Consider the following 21,287-nt stretch of genomic DNA (forward strand, 5'->3'; position numbering starts at 1 on the left):
AGTGGGAACGAGGGAGAGACCAAGCCCTCTCTCGGCGGGAGAGACGAGGACCGAGACGGGGGCGGTTGACACCCGGGTCCTTTTATTGTCCCCAAAAAGCGACGGCGGCATCCCCGTCACACCGTCCACTTCAAGCACCTGCGGGGAGAGAGGACGGGGTCACGGCGGGGGCTCCCCACATCCCCCCCGTCCCTGTCACGCGTGTCCCGGCGCATCTGCCCCGCGTTTTCCCATGTCCTCGGGGGTGTCCCACCCCCCTGTCCCCGTCCCCCACATACCGGGTGTCCTGGTGGGTGCCGAGGCAGCGGCTGGAGCAGTACCGGGCGCCGCAGGTGACGCAGGTGTACGCCGAAGGGAAACCGCAAACGGCACAAAAATGGCGCTGGGGCAGGCGGGAAGGGCCGGCGCACGCCGAGACGTAGTTGGGACCCTCGGCCGCGCTCAGATTCTAAAAAAAAGGGGGGGGGTGAAGAGGGTCAGCTTAGGGTGCTGGCGGCACCCTGAAGTCCCCGTGACTCTTGGGGGGAACATCCGGCAGCGCTGAGTCACCCGGGAGCACGGAAACACCCCGAAACTGCCCCAAAAGGAGTAGCCAGCACCCCAAAACTGCACTTGAGACTCCTCCGAACAGCCTCAAACCCCCCCGAAATTGTCTCGCAGCCCTAAACACCCCCTGGGGTGGCCCAAACACCCCCAGAAGCCCCCCCAAAATGCCACAAAAATCACACAGAACCCTAAAACTGCACCCAACACTCCTTCGAACGGCCCCAGGACCCCTCCCCCCAAAGTTCTCTAACAGCCCTAAACCACCTCTGGGGTGCCCCAGAATCCCCCCAAGAAACCCCACTGAGATCACACAGCATCCCAAAACTCATCCTGGAACCCCCAAATCCCCCTGGGGATCAGCTAGCAGGGCTGAATCACTCCAAGGGCCCCCCCAACTACCCCTGGACCCCCCTAAACCCCCCAGAGGGATGATACGACACCCCTAAATTAAGCCAGGACACCCCAAAAGTTTCATGAGAATGCTCAAGCAACACTGAGCCACCCCAAAAGCCCCAACGTTCCCCCAGAACTGCACCTGGGGGGGTTGCTCAGCTCCCCAAAACCACCCCCAGAACCACCCCCCCAGCCAAACCCTTCGCACAGGGCTCTGCTGGCACCCCAAAACCACCCTGGGGACCCCCCACACGCCATATGGTTCCTCTGACAGCCTAAAGCCCCCCCCATGAGTCTCCCCCCACCCCAGTGACCCCAAAACCACCCCACAAACCACAGTGACCCCCCCAAGTGAACCTCAAAGCCATAGAGCCCCCCCCAACCCCCAAAATGCACTGGAGTTCCCTCAAATGTCACCAAACTGCTCCCCCAAGTCTCATCCTTCCCCTGAGCCCCCCCCCCCAAACCCCATCCCTCCCAGACCCCCCCTCAAATCCTGCCCCCTCCCAGACCCCCTCCTTGAGCCCTCCCACACCTCAGGGTCCCCCCTTAAGCCCCCGCCAAGCCCCTGCGTCACCCCTATAAGCCCCTCCAGAGTCCCCCCCCCAAGCTTGCCGCAAGCTCCAGGGCTATCCCCCAGAGACCACCCCAAACCCCAGAGACCCCCCCCAAGTCCCCCCAGCCCCACCTGCTCCTCCAACAGCGCCTGGAAATTCTTGCGGAAGCGCAGTTTGAAATGGTCACCCCGGGTTTTCTTCTTCTTCTTCCCTGCGGTGACACCCCAGTCCCCCCACCCCAGCTGCAACCAGGGGGCTGGGGGGGGGGGGGGGGCAGCCCCCCACCATCACCCAGAGCCCCCCAAACCCTGACACCCTCTGCTTCCCCCCTAGAGCCCCCTCCCATCCCCTGGAGCCCCTCAATCTCCCTCCTCTCCTCCTCCAGTTCCCCCAAGCCCTCCCCCATCACCCCGAGCCCCTCAATCCCTGACTCCCCCTCCTCCCCCAAGCCCCCCCTCCCTCCCTGGATCCCCCCCAGCCCCCTACCCATCACCCAGAGCCCCTCAATCCTCCCTCCGGTTCCCCCAAGCCCTCCCCCATCACCCTGAGCCCCCCAGTCCCCGGTCCCCCCGCCCCTCACCGGTCTCGGCGGTATCGGCGAAGTGTGGGAGGCGTTTCCCGGGCCGGGGCAGCCCGGCCTGCGGATCGTCCCCGAAGTTGTCGTTCTCCAAAGCCTCCAGCTGCCGGTTCAGCCGCCGCTGCCGGGTCGCCCGGTCCAGGACCCGCCGCTGAGCCGCCTCCGGGACCCTCCCTGCCAGCAGGGCCGTCACCGGGGGGCTCGGGGGGCGCTCCCGGACCACCCCCCCGGCTCCCTACCGGGTCACCGGGCAGCCCCGCCCGCAGCCGGCCCCGCTCCCGCCGGTACCTGAGACCTTCTTCTCCCCCATCTTGCTCCCGAGGGCCACTTCCGCCCTGGGGGACGCCACTTCCGCCCTGAGACGCCACTTCCGCCCTGATGGAAACCCCCCTCGCTGGGCGCCGCCATCTTAAGTGCGGCGCCGCCATCTTGCGTGAGGGAGCTCCAGCTTGAGTGGGGCGCCGCCATCTTGAGTGAGGCGTCTCCGGTTTGAGTGAGGCGCCTCCGCACTGAGGGAGGCGCCGTCATTTTGGCTGAGGCGTGGCTACCTTGAGGGAGGCGCCGTCATCTTGAGTGAGGCACCGTCATTTTGAATGACAACTGGCTAACGAGTGGCTAGCTTGAGTGAGGCGCGGTTAGTTTGAGCGAGGCGCCGCCATCTTGAGTGAGGCTTGGCTATCTTGAGTGAGGGGCCGCCATCTTGAGTGAGGCGCCGTCATCTTGAATGAGGAGCGGCTATCTCGAGTGAGACGCCGTCAGTTTGAATGAGGAGTGGCTAACGAGTGGCTATCTTGAGCGAGGCGCCGCCATCCTGAGCGGGGCGCCGCCATCTTGAGGGAGGCGCCGCCATCTTGAGCGAGGCGCCGCCATCTTGAGTGAGTGCCGCCCTTCCCGCGCCGCCATTTCGGTTGTGGCGCCCTCAAGCCCCACCCACCCCTCCCTCCAGACCCCGCCCCCTTCCCCCCGCCCACCCCCTCCCTTCCCCTCCTGGCAACGTGGCAGCCCCTTCCCCTCGCCCCGCCCATCCGCCTCGGATAGGCGGGCGGGAAAAGGAGGCGGGAGGCGATTGGCCGGCGGGCGGTGCGCCGGCGGGGCCCCTCCCCTTGGTCGTGCCCCGCCCCTCGGCCGGGCCCCGCCCCTCGCCGGCCCCGCTGCCCGCCATGGCCCCGCTGCCCGTCCTGCCCGTCCTGCCGGTCCTGCCCGTCCTGCTGCCGGTGCTGGGGCTGCTCCTGCCGCCCGCCGCCACCCTCCGCCCCCCCGGGCCCGGTAAGAGCTGGGGGCGGGGTCACAGGGGTCAAAGGGCACCGGGAGGGGCGGGGCTGGGCGAGAGGTTGGGGGAGGAGGAGTGGGGGAGGGGGTCGGGGGGGGGAGCCGGGGGTCAAGGGTCAGTGGGGGGGGTAAGGGAGGGTGAGGGGGTGCTGGGGGAGAGGTCAGGGGTCGTGAAGGTGGGGGTTGGGGGTCACGTGGGGGGGTCAGGGGTCACCCGGGGGTGCCGGGGAGGGGGGGGTGTGGTGTGGGTCAGGGTCAGTGGGGTGTCAGAGGTCAGCAGGGAGGGGTCAGGGGTCACCGGGGGTCAGGGGTCACCTGGGGAGGTATGGTGGGATGCAGGGTCCGTGGGTTGGGAGGGGTCAGGGGTCGCCAGGGGTCACAGGGCAGTATGGGGGGGCTCAGGGTCAGTGGGGTGTCGGAGGTCAGCAGGGAGGGGTCAGGGGTCACCGGGGGGTCAGGGGTCGCTGGGATGAGGCTCAGGGATTCACTGGGGGGGGGGGTGAAGAGGGTCAGGGGTCAAAGGGGAGGGCTCAGGGGTCACGGGGGAATGATGGGGGTCAGAGGTCATGGGGGAATGATGGGGGTCAGAGGTCACCAGGGACCACAGGGAGCATGAGAGGCATCGGGGTCACGGGGGGGGTCAGGGGTCACCGGTGTGGGGGTCAGATGTTACAGCCAGAATCAGGGGTCACAGGCGCCAGGAGCTCAGGCCTCACCAGGGGTCAGGGGTCGAGTGGGAGGGCTCAGGGGTCACAGTGGGGTCACCCAGGGGGTTGGGTGTCACCGAGGAACCCAAGCATCGGGGTGTCCCCCCCATGTCTTCCCCCCCCCCAGAGCAGCTGCTGGTGCTGACGGTGGCGACGGAGGCGACGGAGGGGTACGAGCGGTTCCTGCGCTCCGCTCGCCGCTTCAACTACTCCGTCAAGGTGGGGGGGCACCCAAAAGTGGGGGGGGGCACCCACAGGGGGAGGAGGGCACCTACAGGGGGAGAGGGCGCACCCAAAGTGGGAGGGAGGGGGACCCAAAGTGGGGGGGGGCACCCAGATGGGGAGAGGGGCACCCACGGAGGGGGGGGGGGGATCCAAAGTAGGGGGGGCGCACCCAAAAGGGGAGTGGGGCACCCAAAGTGGGAGGGAGGGGGACCCAAAGTGCGGGGGGGGGACCAAAGGGGGAGGGGGGCACCCACGGTGGGGGGGGGCACCCAAATGGGGAGGAAAGGGGACCCAAAACTGGGGGGGGGTGTCCCCGTGTCCCTGTGTCCGCTCAGTTTCGCTCCTCATGGTGCAGCTGGGGGGTGACATGGCTGTATGTGCCCCCCCCACACCCCCCCATGTCCCCCCTTGTACCCTGTCTGCCCCCCATCCCTCCCATGTCCCCCCCATGTCCCCCCCTCCATGTCTATCTCTCCCTGGTCCCCCTTGTCCCCCCCCATGTCCCCCCTCCTCGTCCCCTGTGTCCCGTGTCCCCCCCAGACACTAGGACTGGGCCAGGCCTGGCGGGGGGGGGACGTGGCCCACACGGTGGGGGGGGGCCAGAAGGTTCGATGGCTGAAAAGCGCCATGGCCCCCCTGCGGGAACGGCAGGACCTGGTGGTCCTCTTCGTGGACAGGTGGGGACACGGGGGGGGAGACATGTCGGGGGGGCCTGGGGAGGATGGGGGGGGTGTGGGGGTGTGAGGGGTAGGGGATAGGGGGGACATGGGGGGGTGTGGTGATGGGGGGGTGCTTTGGGGGGGCACAGGGGGTCAGGGGGATGTGGGGGGGCACAGGGCTTAGGGGGATCAGGCATTGGAAATGGGGACATGGGGGGGGGGGACATGGGGTGGGTGGCATTAATATATATGTTTGTGTCCCCCCCAGCTATGACGTGGTGTTTGCGGGGGGGCCCCGGGAGCTGCTGACCAAGTTTTGGGGTGCTGGGGCGCGGGTGCTCTTCTCGGCCGAAGCTTTTTGTTGGCCCCAGGAGGGGCTGGCCCCCGCCTACCCCCCCGCCCCGGGGGGCAAACCCTACCTCAACTCAGGGGGTATGTGGAAGGCGGGGGGGGAAATTTTGGGGTGCTCTTGGGGGGGGGAAGAAGGTTTGGGGGTCCCTGGCGGTGGTTTAGGGGTGTTTTTGGGGGGGAGGGGGCTGGCTTGGTGGGTCCCTGGGGGGGTGTCAGGGTTGGGGTACCCTTGGGGAGGTGGCATTCAGGGTGCTGTTGGGGGGGGGTTGTGTGCCATTTTGGGGTCACCCTGGAGATGGGGGGGTGCTATTTTGGGGGGGGTGTGTGTGTCCCAGGATTCATGGGCTTCGCCCCGGCCGTCTGGCGCCTGGTGGAGCGTTGGCGCTTCCGCGACGATGACGACGACCAGCTCTTCTACACCCGCCTCTACCTCGACCCTGGGCTGCGGGTGAGACCCCCAGAACCCCCCCCGTGACCCCCCAGTTCCCCTCTGAGCCCCCCCCACATCCCCGTGAGCCCCCCAGGGCTCTCCAAATCCCTCTGAGTCCTCTGGGACATCCCCAAACCTTCCCTGAGCCCCCCACAACCCTCTGAGCCCCCCCAGGACCCCCCCAAACCTTCCCTGAGCCCCCCACATCCCCCTGAGCCCCCCCAGGACCCCCCCAAACCTTCCCTGAGCCACCCCACATCCCTCTGAGTCCCCCCCAGGACCCCCCCCAAACCTTCCCTGAGACACCCCCCAGCCCTCTGGGACCCAAACTTCTAGGGCCCTCCAAGGATCTCCTTCAACCCCCCCCCATGACCCCCTGGGACCACCCTGCCCCCCCATCCCCCCCAGCCTTCCAGGGACCCCCAATAATCCTCTTGCCCACCCCAACCTCCCAGGGACCCCCAAAGATCTTCTTGCCCCCCCTCTTCAGCCCCCCCCAGAGAGCTCGTGACACAACACTGAGCCCCCCCCCAGCCCCCCCAACCTTCCAGGCCCCCCCCGGACTCCTTGGGACCCCCCAGGGACCCCCCTGAACCCCTTGTGTCCCCCCTTTTTCTATCCCCCCCCAGGAGGAGCTGGGGCTGGCGCTGGACCATTACTCCCGGGTCTTCCAGAACCTCAATGGGGCCATTGGTGAGAAGGGGAGGGGGAGCACGGATCTGGGGGGGACACACAGATTTTTGGGGGGCACAGATTTGGGGAGCACAGATTTGGGGGGGTACAGGGGGTGCACATGGGGCTGGGGACACCTGGGTGTTTCCAAGTGGTCCTAGGCCATCAGGTGATGGGTGGGGGGTGTTATTGTGGGGGGGGGGGGGATGGTGGGGGTCCAGAGCATGATTTGGGGGTACGGGGGGGCTCCCCAGACCCCCCCTTTGACCCCCAGATCCCCCTACAGACGAGGTGGTCCTCAAGTTCGAGCCCGGACGCGTGCGGGCGCGAAATGTGGCGTATGACACCCTGCCTGTGGTGATCCATGGGAACGGCCCCACCAAGGTACGGGGGGGTTCCCAAATCCCCCCAGGACCCCCCCCAACACCCCTGGGGGTCCCCAAAACTCCTGGGACCCCAAACACCCCTGACACGCTTGGGGGTCCCCCCAAAACCCCCAGCATCCCCCTAAGACCCTCTGTCACCTTGCTGAGAGCGGTAAAGGGTACAGGGTCCCCCAGGAAGTTTTGGGGGGGGTCCCCGGGGGGTTTAGGGGGTACCCCAACACCCCCCTTGTGCTCTGGGGTATTGGGGTGTCCTGGGGGGGGATTTAGGGTGCACCGGAGGGTTACCGGGGGATGTGGGGTGCTCTGGGGGGTCCCCAGGGGAGTTGTGGGGTCCCTGGGGGGATGTGGGGTGCACTGGGGGGTCCCCAGGGGAGTTTTGGGGTCCCCAGAGGGATGTGGAGTGCACTGGGGGGGTCCTCAGGGGAGTTGTGGGGTCCTTGGGGGATGTGGGGTGCACTGGGGAGATGTGGGGTTGAGGCTCCCTGTTTTGGGTGCCCAGTGCTTCTCCAGAACCTTGAGGGTGCCTGGGTGGGTGCAGGGGAGCCCAGCCCCCCCCCAAACAGGGTGGGGGGGTATCTCTGAGTAAGGAAAAGGGGGGTCCCCCAATTTTTCATACCTCCCCCCCAGTTGCAGCTGAATTATTTGGGTAACTACATCCCCTCCGGCTGGAGCTACGAGGGCGGCTGCGGGGACTGCGACCTCGACCTGCGGCCCCTCGAGGGGGTCCCGGTATGGGGGGGCTCTTGGGTGGGTCAGGGTGGTCCTGGGGGGGTCAGAGGGTTCTGGGGGGGTCAGGGGGGTCCTGGGGACTGTGACCTGCAGCCCCTCGATGGGGGTCCTGGGAGTCCTGAGGGGCTGGGGGGGATGCTGGGGGGTTGTGGGGTGTCCCCCGAGGCCGTGGGGTGCCCCATGCTGCTTCCCCCCCCCCACCCCAGGACGAGGAGCTGCCGTGGGTGCTGGTGGGGGTCTTCGTGGAGCAGCCCACCCCCTTCCTGCCCCAGTTCCTCCAGCGGCTCCTGCACTGGCGCTACCCCCCCCTCCCGCCTGCGCCTCTTCCTGCACAACCGCGTGAGTAGGGGGGGCCCCCCCGGGACCCCCAAGACCCCCCACCCCCCCAGGGGATCCCCAAACCCTCAGGGACATCCCCACCCCCACCCCAGGGTGCCTCGATCCCCAATAGGGTCCCCATACCCCTCCCAGTGTGCCCCCCCCCCCCCGGGCCTCCCGACACCCCCTGCCATCACCCCTGGGGTGTCCCACTGCCCCCCCCCCCCCCAGGGTGATCCCTCACCCTTGTCCCCAGTGCTTGGGGGTGCCCCCCTGAGACCCCCAGGGTCCCCCGAGACCCCCTGGGTGCCCTGAGACTCCCCCTGGATGCCCACAGCCCCCCCAAGGTGACCCCCAGGGTGCCCCATGACACCCCCAAGTGCCCCTGCCCTGGGTTCCCCCTACCCCTCGGGTGCCCCAAGACCCCCAGGGTTATCCAAGACCCCCCCCGGGTGCCCTTGCTATGGGTGTGTGTCCCCCCCCAACCAGGAGGTGCACCACGAGCCCCACATCGCGGCCGTTTGGCCTCGGCTGCGCCGGCGTTTCGCCTCCGCCAGACTCGTGGGGCCCGAGGAGGCGCTGGAGCCGGGGGCGGCGCGGGACATGGGCATGTATGGGGGGGGGGACACGGGTGGGGGACATGGGGATGGAGGGGGACAGGGGGATGTGGGGACATGGGGATGGACCGGGGGGATGTGGGGGGCGACATGGGGGGACATGGGGATGTATGGGGGGGGACATGGGCATGGACGGGGGGGACGTGGGGGGGACACGGGGACATGGGCATGGATTTGGGGGGACATGGAGAGGGACATGGGCATGTATGGGAGGACGTGGGGGGGGATGTGGGCATGGACGGGGGGGCATGGGGGGGACAGGGGGACATGGGCATGGACGGGGGGACATGGGGAGACATGAGCATGTACAGGAAGATGGGGGGGGATGTGGGCATGGATGGGGGGGATGTGGGGGGACAGGGGGATGTGGGCATGGATGGGGGGACATGGGGGGACATGGGCATGGATTGGGGGGACACGGTGGGGGGACATGGGGACATGGGCATGTATGGGGGAGACACGGGGGGAGGACATGAGCATGGCTGGGAGCATGGCGGGGGGGGCGACATGGGGGTGACATGAGCAGGTATGGGGACGGGGGGGCTGCAGCACCGTGGCGGGGGTGTCTGCGGTGACGCGGGGTGGGGTGCGGCAGGGCGCTGTGCCGCCGGGACCCCCAGTGCCAGCACTACCTGAGCCTGGACGGGGACGTGGCCCTCACCCACCCGGGAGCCCTGCGCGCCCTCCTGCGCCAGAACCGGTGGGTGCCCCCCTCCTTCCCCCCCCCCATGACCCCCCCCATGACCCCTAACCCCCTCTCTGTGTCCCTGTCCCCCCCCCAGGCGGGTGCTGGCCCCGCTGCTCTCCCGCCCGGGCCAGCTCTGGTCCAATTTTTGGGGTGCCCTCAGCCCCGAGGGTTTCTACGCCCGGGCCCAGGACTACGTCGACATCGTCCAGGGCAAGCGCAGGTGAGTGACTGCCCTGCCCCGCCCTTTCCTTGCCACGCCCACTGAGCCACACCCTGCCCCACCCCCCGGGAATCCCACCCACCCAGGAGCCCCAGCCCTGGCCCTGCCAGGGAGGAGGAGGAGGAATGCCCCGCCCCTGGGAGCCACGCCCTCACCTGGAAGCTCCCCCCCCTAGGGCTAGCCCCATGATAGGTCCACTCTGGAAGCCCTGCCCCTGAGAGTCCCACCCCCTGGAAGCCACGCCCCCTGTCCCCATGATAGCTCTGTCCCACTGTAGCCCCACCCCATGAGAGTTATAGTCCTGGGAGCCACGCCCCCGGAGCCACGCCTCCTATGAGCCACACCCCCTTTGAGCCCAGTCCCTGTGCTAGCCCTGTCCCACTGTAGCCACGCCCCTCCATGGGCCACACACCCCCGGGAGCCACACCCCCTTCTAGCACCTCTCAAGTGGGAGGGACTGTGCCCCCCCTCGGGAGGGGAGGGGGCGTGTCCGTGCTGACCCCGCCCCCAGCAGCAAAAGTGGGTGGGGTGGGTTAATCAGGGGCGTGTCCTGCACTGGCCCTGCCCCCCAGCAATGGTGGTGGGTGTGTCTGGGGGTGACCCCGCCCCTAGCAGGGAGGCAGGTTAATGAGAGGGTGTGCCCGTGGGCGTGGGGTGGGCATGTCCCCCTGCCCCCGCCCTGACGCCGAGGGGGGCGGGGCCAGGGGGGTGTGGAACGTGCCCTACCTGAGCCACGCCTACCTGGTGGGTGGGGCGTCGCTGCGGGGGCCGCTGGGGGAGGGGCCAGTCTTCTCCCGCCCGGACACCGACCCCGACATGGCCTTCTGCCGCCACGCCCGCGAGAGGGTATGCCCCCCCGACACCCCCCAACACCACATTCCCCCCCCCAGGACTCCCACAGCCCCCCCAACCCCCCTGAACCCCCACATTCTCCCCCCCAACACCCCCACAGCCCCCCTCCACCCCCCCCAAACCCCACAGCCCCCCCTGAACCCCCGAATCCCCCCCCAAACCCGCATACCCCCCGAATCCCCACATCCCCCCCCCAACATTCCCACAGCCCCCCCCGGGACCCCTCCACCCCCCCTAAACCCCACATCACCCCCCCGACACCCCTCCCACCCCCCCAGTACCCCCCAAACCCCAACATCCCCCCCCAGGACCCCCCGGATCCCCAATTCCCTCCCTGAACCCCCACATCCCCCCCCGGGATCCCCAATTCCCCCCCAGCACCCCCACATCCCCCCCCCCACAACCCCCCTCACTCCCCCCCCGCCCCTGCCCAGCACCCCAACACCCCCCTTACCCCCCCCCCATCCAAGGGAGGATCCTGGGGGGGGGGTGTCCCTTTGGGGGGGGTCCCCCATTATTGGGGGGGTCCTTTTTGGGGGGGGGGTCCCCATTAAATGTCCCACCTCCCCCCCCAGGGTCTGTTCCTGCACGTCACCAACCGGGAGGAGTTCGGGCACTTACTGGTGACCAGCACCTACAACAGCACCCGCCGGCACCCCGACCTGCTCCAGCTGCCCCACAACCCCCGGGTCAGCACCAGTAAACACCAGTAACCACCAGTAACCACCCAGTAACAGCCCCCCTGGGACTCCCCGGGGCACCTGCACTGCCTCCCAGTGCTCCCCAGTAACACCAGTGCCCCCACACACACTTCCCCTGCACCCTGATCTCTGGCAGCCCCCCGCCACAACCCCCAGGTCAGCACTAGTAACCACCAGTAACACCAGTAACCACCAGTAACACCAGTAATCCCCTCTGGGACTCCCCTGGGCACTTGCACTGCCTCCCAGTGCCCACCGGTAACACCAGTGCCCACCCCCGCCCCGTGCACACTGATCTCTGGCAGCTGCCCCACAACCCCTGGGTGAGCACCAGTACCTCCCAGTACCCCCAGTAACCCCAGTCTCCCTGCAGGACTGGGAAGAAAAATACCTCCACGAGAACTACAGCCGCATCTTTGAGGACAACCTCTACGAGGAGGTACCGGGGACCCCCAGGGACACCCCCAGCCCCCCCCACAGCCCCTGGGGACCCCCAGGGACCCCCCCCAGACCCCTGGAGGGACTTTGGGGACAACTTGGGGACCCCCAGACCCCTGGATGGATCTTGGGGACCCCCCCAGACCCAGGGACAGACCTTGGGGACCCCCCCCCCCAGTCCCTCCAGTCTCAGGGAAGGCGCCCCAAGACCATGTCACCCTGGGTGGGGGTTTTGGGGTCCCCCCCTCCCCTGTTGTCCCCCCCCATGTCCCCATTGTCCCCCATTCCCCCCCCCAGCCGTGCCCCGACGTCTACCAGTTCCCGCTGTTCTCGGAGCGGTTGTGCCAGGAGCTGCTGGAAGAAGCTGAGAACTACGGGGGCTGGAGCCGGGACCACCACGAGGTGGGGCGTTGGTGGCCCCAAGGGGGCGGTTGGTGGCCCCAAGGGGGGGTTGGTGGCCTCAGGGTGGAGATGGTGGCCCCAGAATGGGGGGTGGTGGTCCCAGATTGTAGGTTGGTGGTGGCTTCAGGGTGGGTTGGTCGTCTCAGGGTGGAGGTTGGTGGCCCCAAGGGGGGGTTGGTGGCCTCAGGGTGGAGATGGTGGCCCCAGAATGGGGGGTGGTGGTCCCAGATTGTAGGTTGGTGGTGGCTTCAGGGTGGGTTGGTCGTCTCAGGGTGGAGGTTGGTGGCCCCGGGGTAGGGGTTGGTGGCCTCAGGGACGGGTTTAGTGGCCCCAAGGGGGGTTTGGTGGCCTCAGGGTGGAGATAGTGGCGCCAGAATGGGGGTTGGTGGCCCCAAGATGGGGGTTGGTGGTCTCAGGGTGGAGGTTAGTGGCCCCAGGGTAGGGGTTGGTGGCCTCAAGGGGGGTTTGGTGGCCTCAGGGTGGAGATAGTGGCGCCAGAATGGGGGTTGGTGGCCCCAAGATGGGGGTTGGTGGTCTCAGGGTGGAGGTTAGTGGCCCCAGGGTAGGGGTTGGTGGCCCCGGGAGGAGGGTTGGTGGCCTCAAGGGGGGTTTGGTGGCCTCAGGGTGGAGATAGTGGCCCCAGAATGGGGGTTGGTGGCCCTATGTAGGGTTTGGTGGCCCCATACGTTGGTGGCCCTCGGAGGGGGTTGGTGGCCCCCGGTGACGGGTCACACACCCGCGTGTTTGGGTGGCAGGCGGGGGCGGAGTCGGTGGCCCTGGGCCCGCTGGGGCTGGAGCCGGCCTGGCTGGGGGCCCTGCGCCGCTTCCTGCCCCCCGTCGCCCGACAGCTCTACCCCGGCTACCACCCCAAGGTGGGCGGGGCCGGAGGGAGGGGGCGGGGCCTGGGGAAGGGGGAGGGGCTTGGGGAAATGGGCCGGGGCTGAGGAGTGGGCGGGGCTTTGGGAAGAGGTGGGGCTCTGCAAGGGGGTGGGGTCGAGGGAGGCGGAGCTTTTGGGAAGGGGCGGCCCCAGGGAATAGGGTGGGGCTTGAGGGTAAGGGGTGTGGCCATAGAGGCCAGGCGTGGTTATGGGGAGGGGCGGGGCTCTGGACAGGGTGTAAAGGAGGGGTGGGGTGTGGCAATAGGGCTCTGGGGGCGGGGCATATGGAGGGGGTGGCTCCCATGGGGAATGGGGTGGGGCTTTGAGTAAGGGGTGTGGTCATGTTGAGCAGGCGTCGTCACGGGGAAGGGGGTGGGGCTTCGGCAATGGGTGTGGCCATGTGGAGCAGGGGAGGCTCAGGGAAAGGGGCAGGGCCTGTGGGAGGGTGGGGCCAGGAGGGCGTGTCTCTGAGCCCCACCCCTCATGCCATGCGCAGGGCCGGGCAGTGCTGAGCGCAGTGGTGCGGTACCGCCCCACCCCCACCCCCCCGCCCCCCCCGCCCCGGGCCCCCCCCACGGCCACCGTCACCCTCAGCCTGGCCCTCAGCACCCCTCAGGTACTGGGCACAGGGCGGGGGGCACTGGGGGTACTGGGAGGGAATTGGGGAGGGAGCTGGGGGGCACTGGGGGGGGCACTGGGAGGGAACTGGGGGCACTGGGGGGGGCACTGGGGGAAGTAGGGGGCACTGGGAGGGATTTGGGGGGGGGAACTGGGGGCACCGGGGAGCAGTGGGAGGGAATTGGAGGGGGGAACTGGGGGCACTGGGAGGGAATCGGGGGGGAACCTGGGGAGCACTGGGAGGGAATCGGGGGACACCGGGGAGCAAACTGTGGGGAAACTGGGGAGCGCTGGGAGGGAACTGGGGGACGCAGAAGGAACCGGGGCGCCGCGGGGGCGAACTGGGAGCACCCCGGGGTGCGTCCCAGGGCGCTGACGCTGTGGCAGGGGGGGGGCTGGCGCTTCCCCCGCTACGGGTGCGGGGTGCCGGCCCCCCCCCCCCGGCTGGGCCCTCCTGCACCCCGGGCGCCTCACCCACCACCCCCAGGTGCTGCCCCCCCCCGCCGGCGGCACCCGCTACGCCCTCCTCACCCTGCTCGACCCCTGACCGGGGACCCCCCCGGGACCGACGCCGAGGACTTTGGGGACGCCCAGCACCCCTGGGTGCTGCCCCCCCCCCCCCCCCCCCCCAGCACCCAGTCCCTCTGCTCGACCCCGGAGGGACTGTGGGGACCCCCGGGACCTCAGAGACCCCCAGGACATCAGGGACCCCCCCGGGACATCGAGGACTTTGGGGACCCCCAGCACCCGCTACACCCTGCTCGACCCCCGAGGGACGCCGGGGACACCGGGACCCCCAGGAACTTGGGGACCCCCAGGACTTTGGGGACCCCCCCCAGCACCCCTTCTCCCTGCAGGGACCTTGGGGACATCGATGACGTCATGAGGACAAGGGGGGGAATCGGGGGGGAGGGGCGATGGGGAATCGGGGCCCCCCCCACCTGCCTCACGGGCATTAAAATATCGGGGTTTCTGCCCCCCCTCCCCCCCCAAGCCGAGCCTCGTGAAGTCATTTCTCGACCCTCCCCACTCCTCTGATGTCACTCGGCGGTGGGCGGGAGCACACACCAGAATGTGACCTGATTGGTGGAGCCTGTTTACATCACACTCCCCCCCCCCCCGTGTCCAGCCCCATTTTGGGGCTCCCCATTTTTTGGGGGTGCCCCCCCATTTTTGGGGACCCCCCACCCTCGTTTCGGGCTCCCCCCCTTCCTAAGGACTCCCCCCCCCAAATTTCGAGGTCCCACATTTCTGGGGAACCCCCATTTTTGGGGACCCCCCCATTTCTCCTCCACTTTTAGGGCTCCCCCCCCAATTTCAAAGTCCCCATTCCTGGGGACCCCCCCCTTTTTCGGGGGACCCCCCCCATTTTGACGACCCCCATTTTTGGGGATCCCCCATTTCCCCCCCCCAATTTCAAAGTCCCCCATTCCTTGTGGCCCCCCACCCTTTTTTAGGGGGGGTCCCCCCATTTCGGTGACCCCCCCCATTTCCACCCCCCCATATTTTCGGGGTGCCCCCCAGGCAGCGCTCACAGACATGTAGTTTATTGTACACGTTTCACACCAGGACTCGGGGACCCCCCCGGGGCCCCCCCAAACCCGAGGGGTCCCCCCAAATCCCCACCGGGGGGGTGGAGCAGAAACGGGGGGGGGATGAGGGGGGGGAGAGGCGGCAGTGACACCCGCCCCCCCCCCCCAAAATCCCCCCCAAACCCCCAAATTCCTCCTCCCCAAGTGATTAGGGGGGGTCCCCCAAATCCACATCTTTGCCAACGGGCGGGGGGGCAGAGGGTGGGGGGACCCCCCCCCAGATTTGGGGGGAATGGGGGGGAAATTGGGGGACCCCCCCCAGGACACACACACACAGCTCCATGCGGGGGGGGGCACCTGCACCCCAAAAACCCAGGTTGGGGGGGTGAGACCCCCCCATTTTTGGGGTCCCCAATTTTGGGGTGAAAAATCCTCCCTTTGGGGAGGGGGGGGCCTTCAATTGCCCCCCCCAGGCTCTGGCACCTCCTTAAATATGGGGTGACCCCCCCCTCTTTGGGAAACCCCTCCCACTTCTGGGGACCCTCCCCACTTCTTGGGGACCCTCCCGCCTTCCTCACTTTTGGGGTACCCCATATTTTTAGCCCCCCCCCATCACCCACACCCCCCCCATCATGACCCCCACTTTTTTGGGGTGCCCCCCAAATTATCAGCGACCCCCCCTCATTTGGGGCAGCCTCACATCCTTGGGGCCCCCCTCAGTATCTTGGCCCCCCCCCCCACTATTTTGGGCCCCTCCCCTTATTTTGGGGTCCCCCCTCATTATTTTGGGGCCCCCCACTCCATTTTGAGCCCCCCCTTTCCATTCTGGGGTTCCCCACTATTTTGGGGACCCCCCTCAATATTTCCAGGTCCCTCCTAGATTTTGGGGGTGTCCCCCCCAAAATTTTGAGGGGGGTGTCATCAGCCCCCCCCCCAGCGCTGCGGCAGTGATGGGATTTTGGGGGGCCCCCCTCCTCTGCTGAACCCCCCAAAATTGGGGGGGGCTGGAATGTTTGGGGGGGCAAACCCGGGGTGGGGGGGTGTGTCCCCCAGCTTTTTAGGGGAGACCCCTAAATTTTGGGGGGTCCCCCAAAATTATTGGGAGCCCCCCCAAAAAGGGGGCCACTAAAATGGGGGTCCCCCCAAAATTTGGGGGGTCCCCTTTGTGCTCAGGTCTGGGGGGGCACCCCAAAATATTCTGATTGGGGGACACACACACCCCGCCTCTTCCCCCCCGGGCTCCAATTTGGGGGCACCCCATATTTTGGGCGTGCACCCCTAACCCCCCTCCCATCTGGGGGTGCCCCAGGGTGACCCCAATTTCCCTCCGGGGGGGGACACACGCCCCTCCCCCAATTTTGGGGTGCTCTGGGGTGAACCCCCAAATTTTCGGGGGGGCCATTCATTTGGGGGGGCACACACCCTGATGTGGGGGCAGGACTTTTTTTGGGTGCGGGGGGAATATTTGGGGGTTCCGGGGGGCCCCCCCCAATTTTGGGGGTGTCCTATTGAGGAGTGCAGATTTGCGGCGGGGGGGCAAATTGGGGGAGGGTACACATTTTTGGGGGGTGGGGGGCGGGGCATGGAGGGGGGAAGGGAAGGTTTTGGGGTGCGGGGGAGGTGTATTTTGGGGTGCCCCCTCCAAACCTGATGGCCCCCCCCCCCAAGTGATGGGGGAAGGGCGGGGCATGGGGGCAGGGGCTGGGGCGGCACTGGGGGGGGAAGAATGGGGGGCAGGGTTTGGGGGTCCCGGGGGGGGGGGTTTGGGGTGCGGGGGGGTCCCTGAGGGGTGCGGGGGGAGGGGGTGGGGCGGGGCCGGGCAGGGCCCCTCCTCCTGCAGCCCCGGGGCGGGGCCGGACACGCCCAGGGGCGAGGTCCCAGGCGGGGGCGGGGCCGGGGCGCGGCTGGCAGCCGTTAGGTGCTGAAGTACACTGGGGGGGAAGAGAGGAGGGGTGGGGTCAGGGGCGGGGCCTGGAGGGGACACAACCCATCTCCACAGGCCCCACCCCTTACCAGGACACGCCCTCAAGGCAGGGGTGTGGTCAGGCCACGCCCCACCCTTATGCACCCCCACAGGCATGTGGTCTCTGCTTTTTAGCCACACCCCCTCATTTGCATGCATGCAAAGTCCACCCACCAGCATGCCTCCCTTTGCATGCCCCGCCCCCTCCCTATGTACCCCTCCCTCATTTGCATATGCTACCTCCCAGCCTATAGGCCCAGCCTAATTTCCCCCATGGTCCTCATTAAAATATCACTGCATTGTACCCCTGCTTCATCTGCATATCCTGACTCCCTGACTTGCCCTGCCCCTCACCTCATCTGCATAACCCACCCCTCATCTGCATACCATGACCCTCATTTGCATGCCCCACCCTCTATTTCCATGCTTTGCTCCCTCATCTGCATACCCTGTGACCTTCATTCACATGTCCCTGCCATTTGCATGCCCTACCCCCTCATCTGCATACTCTGCCACCCTCATTTGCATGCCCCAACCCATCATTTGAATGCCCTGCCCACCACTTGCATGTCCCACCCCCTCATTTGCATACCCCAGCACCTCCAGTTTCCTGTCCCACCCCATCATTAGGATTCCCTGTCCCCCATTAGCATGCCACACCCCCTCATTAGCATGCCCTGCCCCCTCATCATCACATCCCACCCCCTCATTAGCATGCAGCACTCACCGATGATGATGATGAGGACAATGGCGCAGATGACCCCCAGGATGATCATCATCTGTGGGGGCAGAGGTCAGAGGTCACCGGGGGGGGTGTCAGATCAGGGAGGCTGGTTTTGGGGGTGGGGGGTGTTGGCCCCACCCCTCCCAAAACAGATTTGGGGGTCCCACAGTTTTGGGGGGGGAGTTGGGGGGGTTCTCTGGTTTTTTTTGGTGTGTCTCTGTGGTTTTGGGGGGTCCCTCTCTATATTTTTGGGGGTGTCCCTGTGGTTTTGGAGGGTATCTGTGGTTTTTGCAGGTTATCTTTCTATTTTGGGGGGTCCGTACATTTTTGGGGGTATCTCTGTCTATTTTGGGCGGGCATGTCTGTTTTGGGGGGTATCTCTGTGGTTTTGGGGGTGTCTGTGTTTGGGGGGGGTGTCTATTTTGAGGTGACTGCATTTTTGGAGAGTCTGTATTTTTGGGGTGTCTTATTTTCTCAGGGTTCTCTCGGTATGTTTTTGGGGTGTCTGCATATTTTGGGGATGTCTCTATTTTTAGGCTCTATATTTTTTGCAGTGTGTCTATTTTTGGGGTGTTTATATTATGGGGGTGTTTGTCTATATTTTGGGGGTCTCAATATTTTTGGGGTGTCTCTATTTTTAGGGTCCCTCTATTTTTGGGGTGCCTCTCCATTTTTGGGGTCTGTCTGTATATTGTTGGTGGATCTCTATATATTTTTGGTGTCTCTCCATTTTTGGGGTGTGTCTCTAGTTTTGGGTTCCCTCTCCCTCCATTTTTGGGGTGTCCCTGTATATTTTGGGGGTGTGTGTCACACCCCGTGCCCTCTGACCTTGAGGTTCCTCCACCAGTCCTCGCACTTGAGCTTGGCAGCACTGGGCTCTCGATTTTTGGCGTCTCTCCCTTTATTTTTGGGGTCTCTCTCTCCATTTGTAGGTTTCCTCTCTCTATTTTGGGGTGTCCCTTTATTTTTGGGGCCCATATATTTTTTGGGTACCTCTATTTGTGGGGTCTCTCTCGATTTTGGGGGCATCTCCATTTTTGGGGTCTGTCTCTCTATATTTTGGGGTCTCTATTTTTGGAGGGTCTCCATTGTTGGGTTCCTCTCTCTATTTTTGGGGTCTACCATTCTCTATTTTTGGGGTGTCCCTCTGCATGTTTGGGTTCCCTCTCTCTTTTTGCGCTGTCTCTCTATATTTTGGGGGTATGTCTCTCCATTTTGGGGATGTCTCTCTCTCTATTTTGGGGTGTGTGTGTGTCACACCCCGTGCCCTCTGACCTTGAGGTTCTTCCACCAGTGCTTGCGCTTGACAGCGCTGGACTCTCGATTTTTGGGGTGTCTCTATTTTGGGGGTCCATCTCTCTCTATTTTTGGTGTCTCTCTCTCTCTCTCTATTTTGGGGTATGTCTTTATAGTTTTACAGTGTCTATATTTTGGGGCTCTCTGTCTTTGGGGTATCTCTCTCCATTTTTTAGTTCCCCCTCTATATTTTGGGGCTGTGTCTCCACTTTTGGGTTCCCTCTCTCTATTTTTGGGGTGTCTCTCAATTTTGTGGGTGTGCCTCTCAATGTTGGGGCGCTCTCTCTCTCTATTTTTTGGGTCTCTACTTTTGGAGTGTCTCTATTTTTGGGTTCCTTCTCTGTTTTTAGGGTGTCCCTCTGCATTTTTGGGTTCCCTCTCTCTTTTTTGTGGTGTCTTCCTATATTTTGGGGGCCTGTCTCTACATTTTTGGGGCCTCTCCATTGTTGGGTTCCTTCTCTCTATTTTCGGGGCATCCCTCTGCATTTTTGGGTCCCCTCTCTCTCTTTTTTGCAGTCTCTCTCTATATTTTGGGGGTCTGTCTCTCCATGTTTGGCTTCCCTCTCTCCATTTTTGGGGTGCGTGTCTCTCTATTTTTGGGGGGGGTATCACACCCCGTGCCCTCTGACCTTGAGGTTCTTCCACCAGTACTTGCGCTTGAGCTTGGCGGCGCTGGTCTCGAACTGGGAGGCGCCGGCCTGGAGGGCATCGGCCCGGTCGTCCAGCTCCGACAGCTTCTGGTCCCGCTCCAGCACCTTGTCCACGTTCACCCGCATGATGTCCACCACCTGGGGGCAAAGGCGGGGGCAAAGGCGGGGTCAAAGGGCATTGGCGGGGGGGCGAAGGGCAGAGGTCACAAGAGACACGAGCATCGTCCGTCCTCCGTCCGTCCCCCCCTCCCCGTAGGGGCAGCGATGACCCCGTTCAACCCTCGGCTCCGCCCAGCCGTTAGCCCCGCCTCCAGCCCCACGCCCATCTCCTCGCCCGTGCCCCACCCTCGGCCACACCTGCCCCTCGGCCCCGCCCCACTGCCCTGCCCTCTGACCTCATCCACTTGGGCCTGGGTCTGCTGCAGCCGCCGGTTGCTGGTGAGGTTGGGGGGAGGGGCGGGGGGGCCCCCCCCTTCTCCTCCAGCTGGGGGGGGCGCGCTGGGGGCAGAGGGGGCCGACCTAAAAGGGAAGGGGGCAAAGGTCAAAGAAAGCCCACCAACACCCCTCCCCCCAATTTGGGGCAGGGATGGAAATAGAGACACCCCCCTCCCCCCACCAGGGACCCACGTGTCGGGGGGGACGCACACGACCCATAGCTGGGGGGGGCACATCCCAGTGCCCCATAGTGGGGGGGGGGTCCCAGTGCCCCATAGTGGGGGGGGGCACAGGTGTCTGAGTGACCCATAGCGAGGGGTGACCCATAGCAGGAGGACCCAGTGTCCCTGTGCCCCATAGCGGGGGGGGCACTGGCATCTGAGTGACCCATAGCAGGGGGTGACCCATACTGGGGGGACAGAGTGTCCCAGCGCCCCATAGCGGGGGGGTCCCAGTGCCCCATAGCGGGGGGTCACAGGCATCCAGGTGACCCATAGCGAGGGGTGACCCATACTGGGGGGGTCCCAGGCATCTGGGTGACCCATAGTGCGGGGTGACCCATAGCAGGGGGGGGTCCCAGTGCCCCACTGCCCCATAGCGGGGGGGTCGCGGGCATCCAGGCCCAGCCCCCCAGAAGGGACCCCCAGGCATCTGACCCCCCCCATCCCCCCCACCCCTCCCCCCGCCCCCGAGGGGGAGGGGCGGTTCCTCCGCAGCGGGGGGAGGGGCCGCAGGGTGGGGGAAGGATTTTCCCACCCCTCCCCCCACCCCCCCTTCCCCCCCTCCTTCCTGCGTCGGCAGCTAAAAATAGCCCCGGGGTGGGGGAGGGGGCAGATCCCTCCCAGTGCTCCCAGTACTCCCAGTGCTTCCAGCTTGGAGACACCCCCCCCCCCAAAAAAATGGGGAGGGGGGAGAGATGGAGGAGGGGGAGGCTCTGCGGGGGTCGCTCCTGGGGGGATTGGGGGGGAGGGTTTGGGGGGTCCTGGATGGGGGGGGGAGGGGTCTGATGGGGGGTCTCCCCAGAGAGGGGGGGGTCTGGGGGTGGGGTGGGGGGGGCGCGGGGGGGTCCCGCTTCTCACTCACATCTCGGGCAGCAGCGAGGTCGGTTCGGCGGCGGCGGCGGGGGAAGATGGCGGCCGGGGCGGCGCGAGCATCCGGGCACCGGGGGGGGGGGGGGGGGGAAGCGGGGGGGGGGGGGAGGGGGGGTACCGGGCTGGGGGAGGGGGGGGGACGACACTGGGAGGACTGGGAGAGGGGGGTGGGGGGGAAGCAGGTGGCTGGGGGGGGTGGAGTGCAGAGCAGGTGGCTGGGGGGGGGCTATGGGGTGAGTCTATGGGGCAGAGCAGGTGGCTATGGGGTGGGGGGGGTCTGTGGGGTGAGTCTATGGGGCAGAGCAGGTGGCTATGGGGTGGGGGGGGTCTGTGGGGTGAGTCTATGGGGCAGAGGGATCAATG

General features: G+C 66.2%; 3 protein-coding genes across 3 annotated transcripts; 1 reads left to right on the forward strand and 2 right to left on the reverse strand.

The window, feature by feature from the left end:
- Nucleotides 1-60: 60 nt before the first annotated feature.
- ZNHIT1 (zinc finger HIT-type containing 1) lies at nucleotides 61-2,472 on the reverse strand. The gene is made up of 5 exons (XM_069799795.1): nucleotides 2,362-2,472; nucleotides 2,077-2,247; nucleotides 1,628-1,707; nucleotides 279-448; nucleotides 61-138 (listed from the first exon to the last, which is right to left on the reverse strand). The coding sequence occupies exons 1-5, from the start codon at nucleotides 2,381-2,383 to the stop codon at nucleotides 117-119; spliced, it is 465 nt and encodes a 154-aa protein (XP_069655896.1). The 5' UTR covers nucleotides 2,384-2,472; the 3' UTR covers nucleotides 61-116.
- A 712-nt stretch (nucleotides 2,473-3,184) lies between these two features.
- On the forward strand, nucleotides 3,185-13,792 carry PLOD3 (procollagen-lysine,2-oxoglutarate 5-dioxygenase 3). Its single transcript, XM_069799793.1, is given in 20 exon segments — nucleotides 3,185-3,339; nucleotides 4,177-4,268; nucleotides 4,815-4,951; nucleotides 5,202-5,365; nucleotides 5,620-5,732; nucleotides 6,344-6,407; nucleotides 6,673-6,770; nucleotides 7,400-7,501; nucleotides 7,708-7,803; nucleotides 7,805-7,840; nucleotides 8,309-8,430; nucleotides 9,032-9,136; nucleotides 9,219-9,344; nucleotides 10,049-10,190; nucleotides 10,772-10,885; nucleotides 11,271-11,336; nucleotides 11,633-11,737; nucleotides 12,493-12,609; nucleotides 13,112-13,231; nucleotides 13,721-13,792. Coding segments are annotated over 20 exon segments (2,085 nt in total). The 5' UTR covers nucleotides 3,185-3,233; the 3' UTR covers nucleotides 13,781-13,792.
- A 2,865-nt stretch (nucleotides 13,793-16,657) lies between these two features.
- Nucleotides 16,658-20,996, reverse strand: VAMP2 (vesicle associated membrane protein 2). Its single transcript, XM_069799796.1, has 5 exons — nucleotides 20,917-20,996; nucleotides 19,794-19,917; nucleotides 19,378-19,536; nucleotides 17,456-17,507; nucleotides 16,658-16,696 (listed from the first exon to the last, which is right to left on the reverse strand). The coding sequence occupies exons 1-5, from the start codon at nucleotides 20,985-20,987 to the stop codon at nucleotides 16,680-16,682; spliced, it is 423 nt and encodes a 140-aa protein (XP_069655897.1). The 5' UTR covers nucleotides 20,988-20,996; the 3' UTR covers nucleotides 16,658-16,679.
- Between the last annotated feature and the right edge of the window lie 291 nt (nucleotides 20,997-21,287).

The sequence above is a fragment of the Haliaeetus albicilla genome, chromosome 13, assembly GCF_947461875.1.
Source record: "Haliaeetus albicilla chromosome 13, bHalAlb1.1, whole genome shotgun sequence".
In the NCBI taxonomy this organism is placed as follows: domain Eukaryota; kingdom Metazoa; phylum Chordata; class Aves; order Accipitriformes; family Accipitridae; genus Haliaeetus; species Haliaeetus albicilla.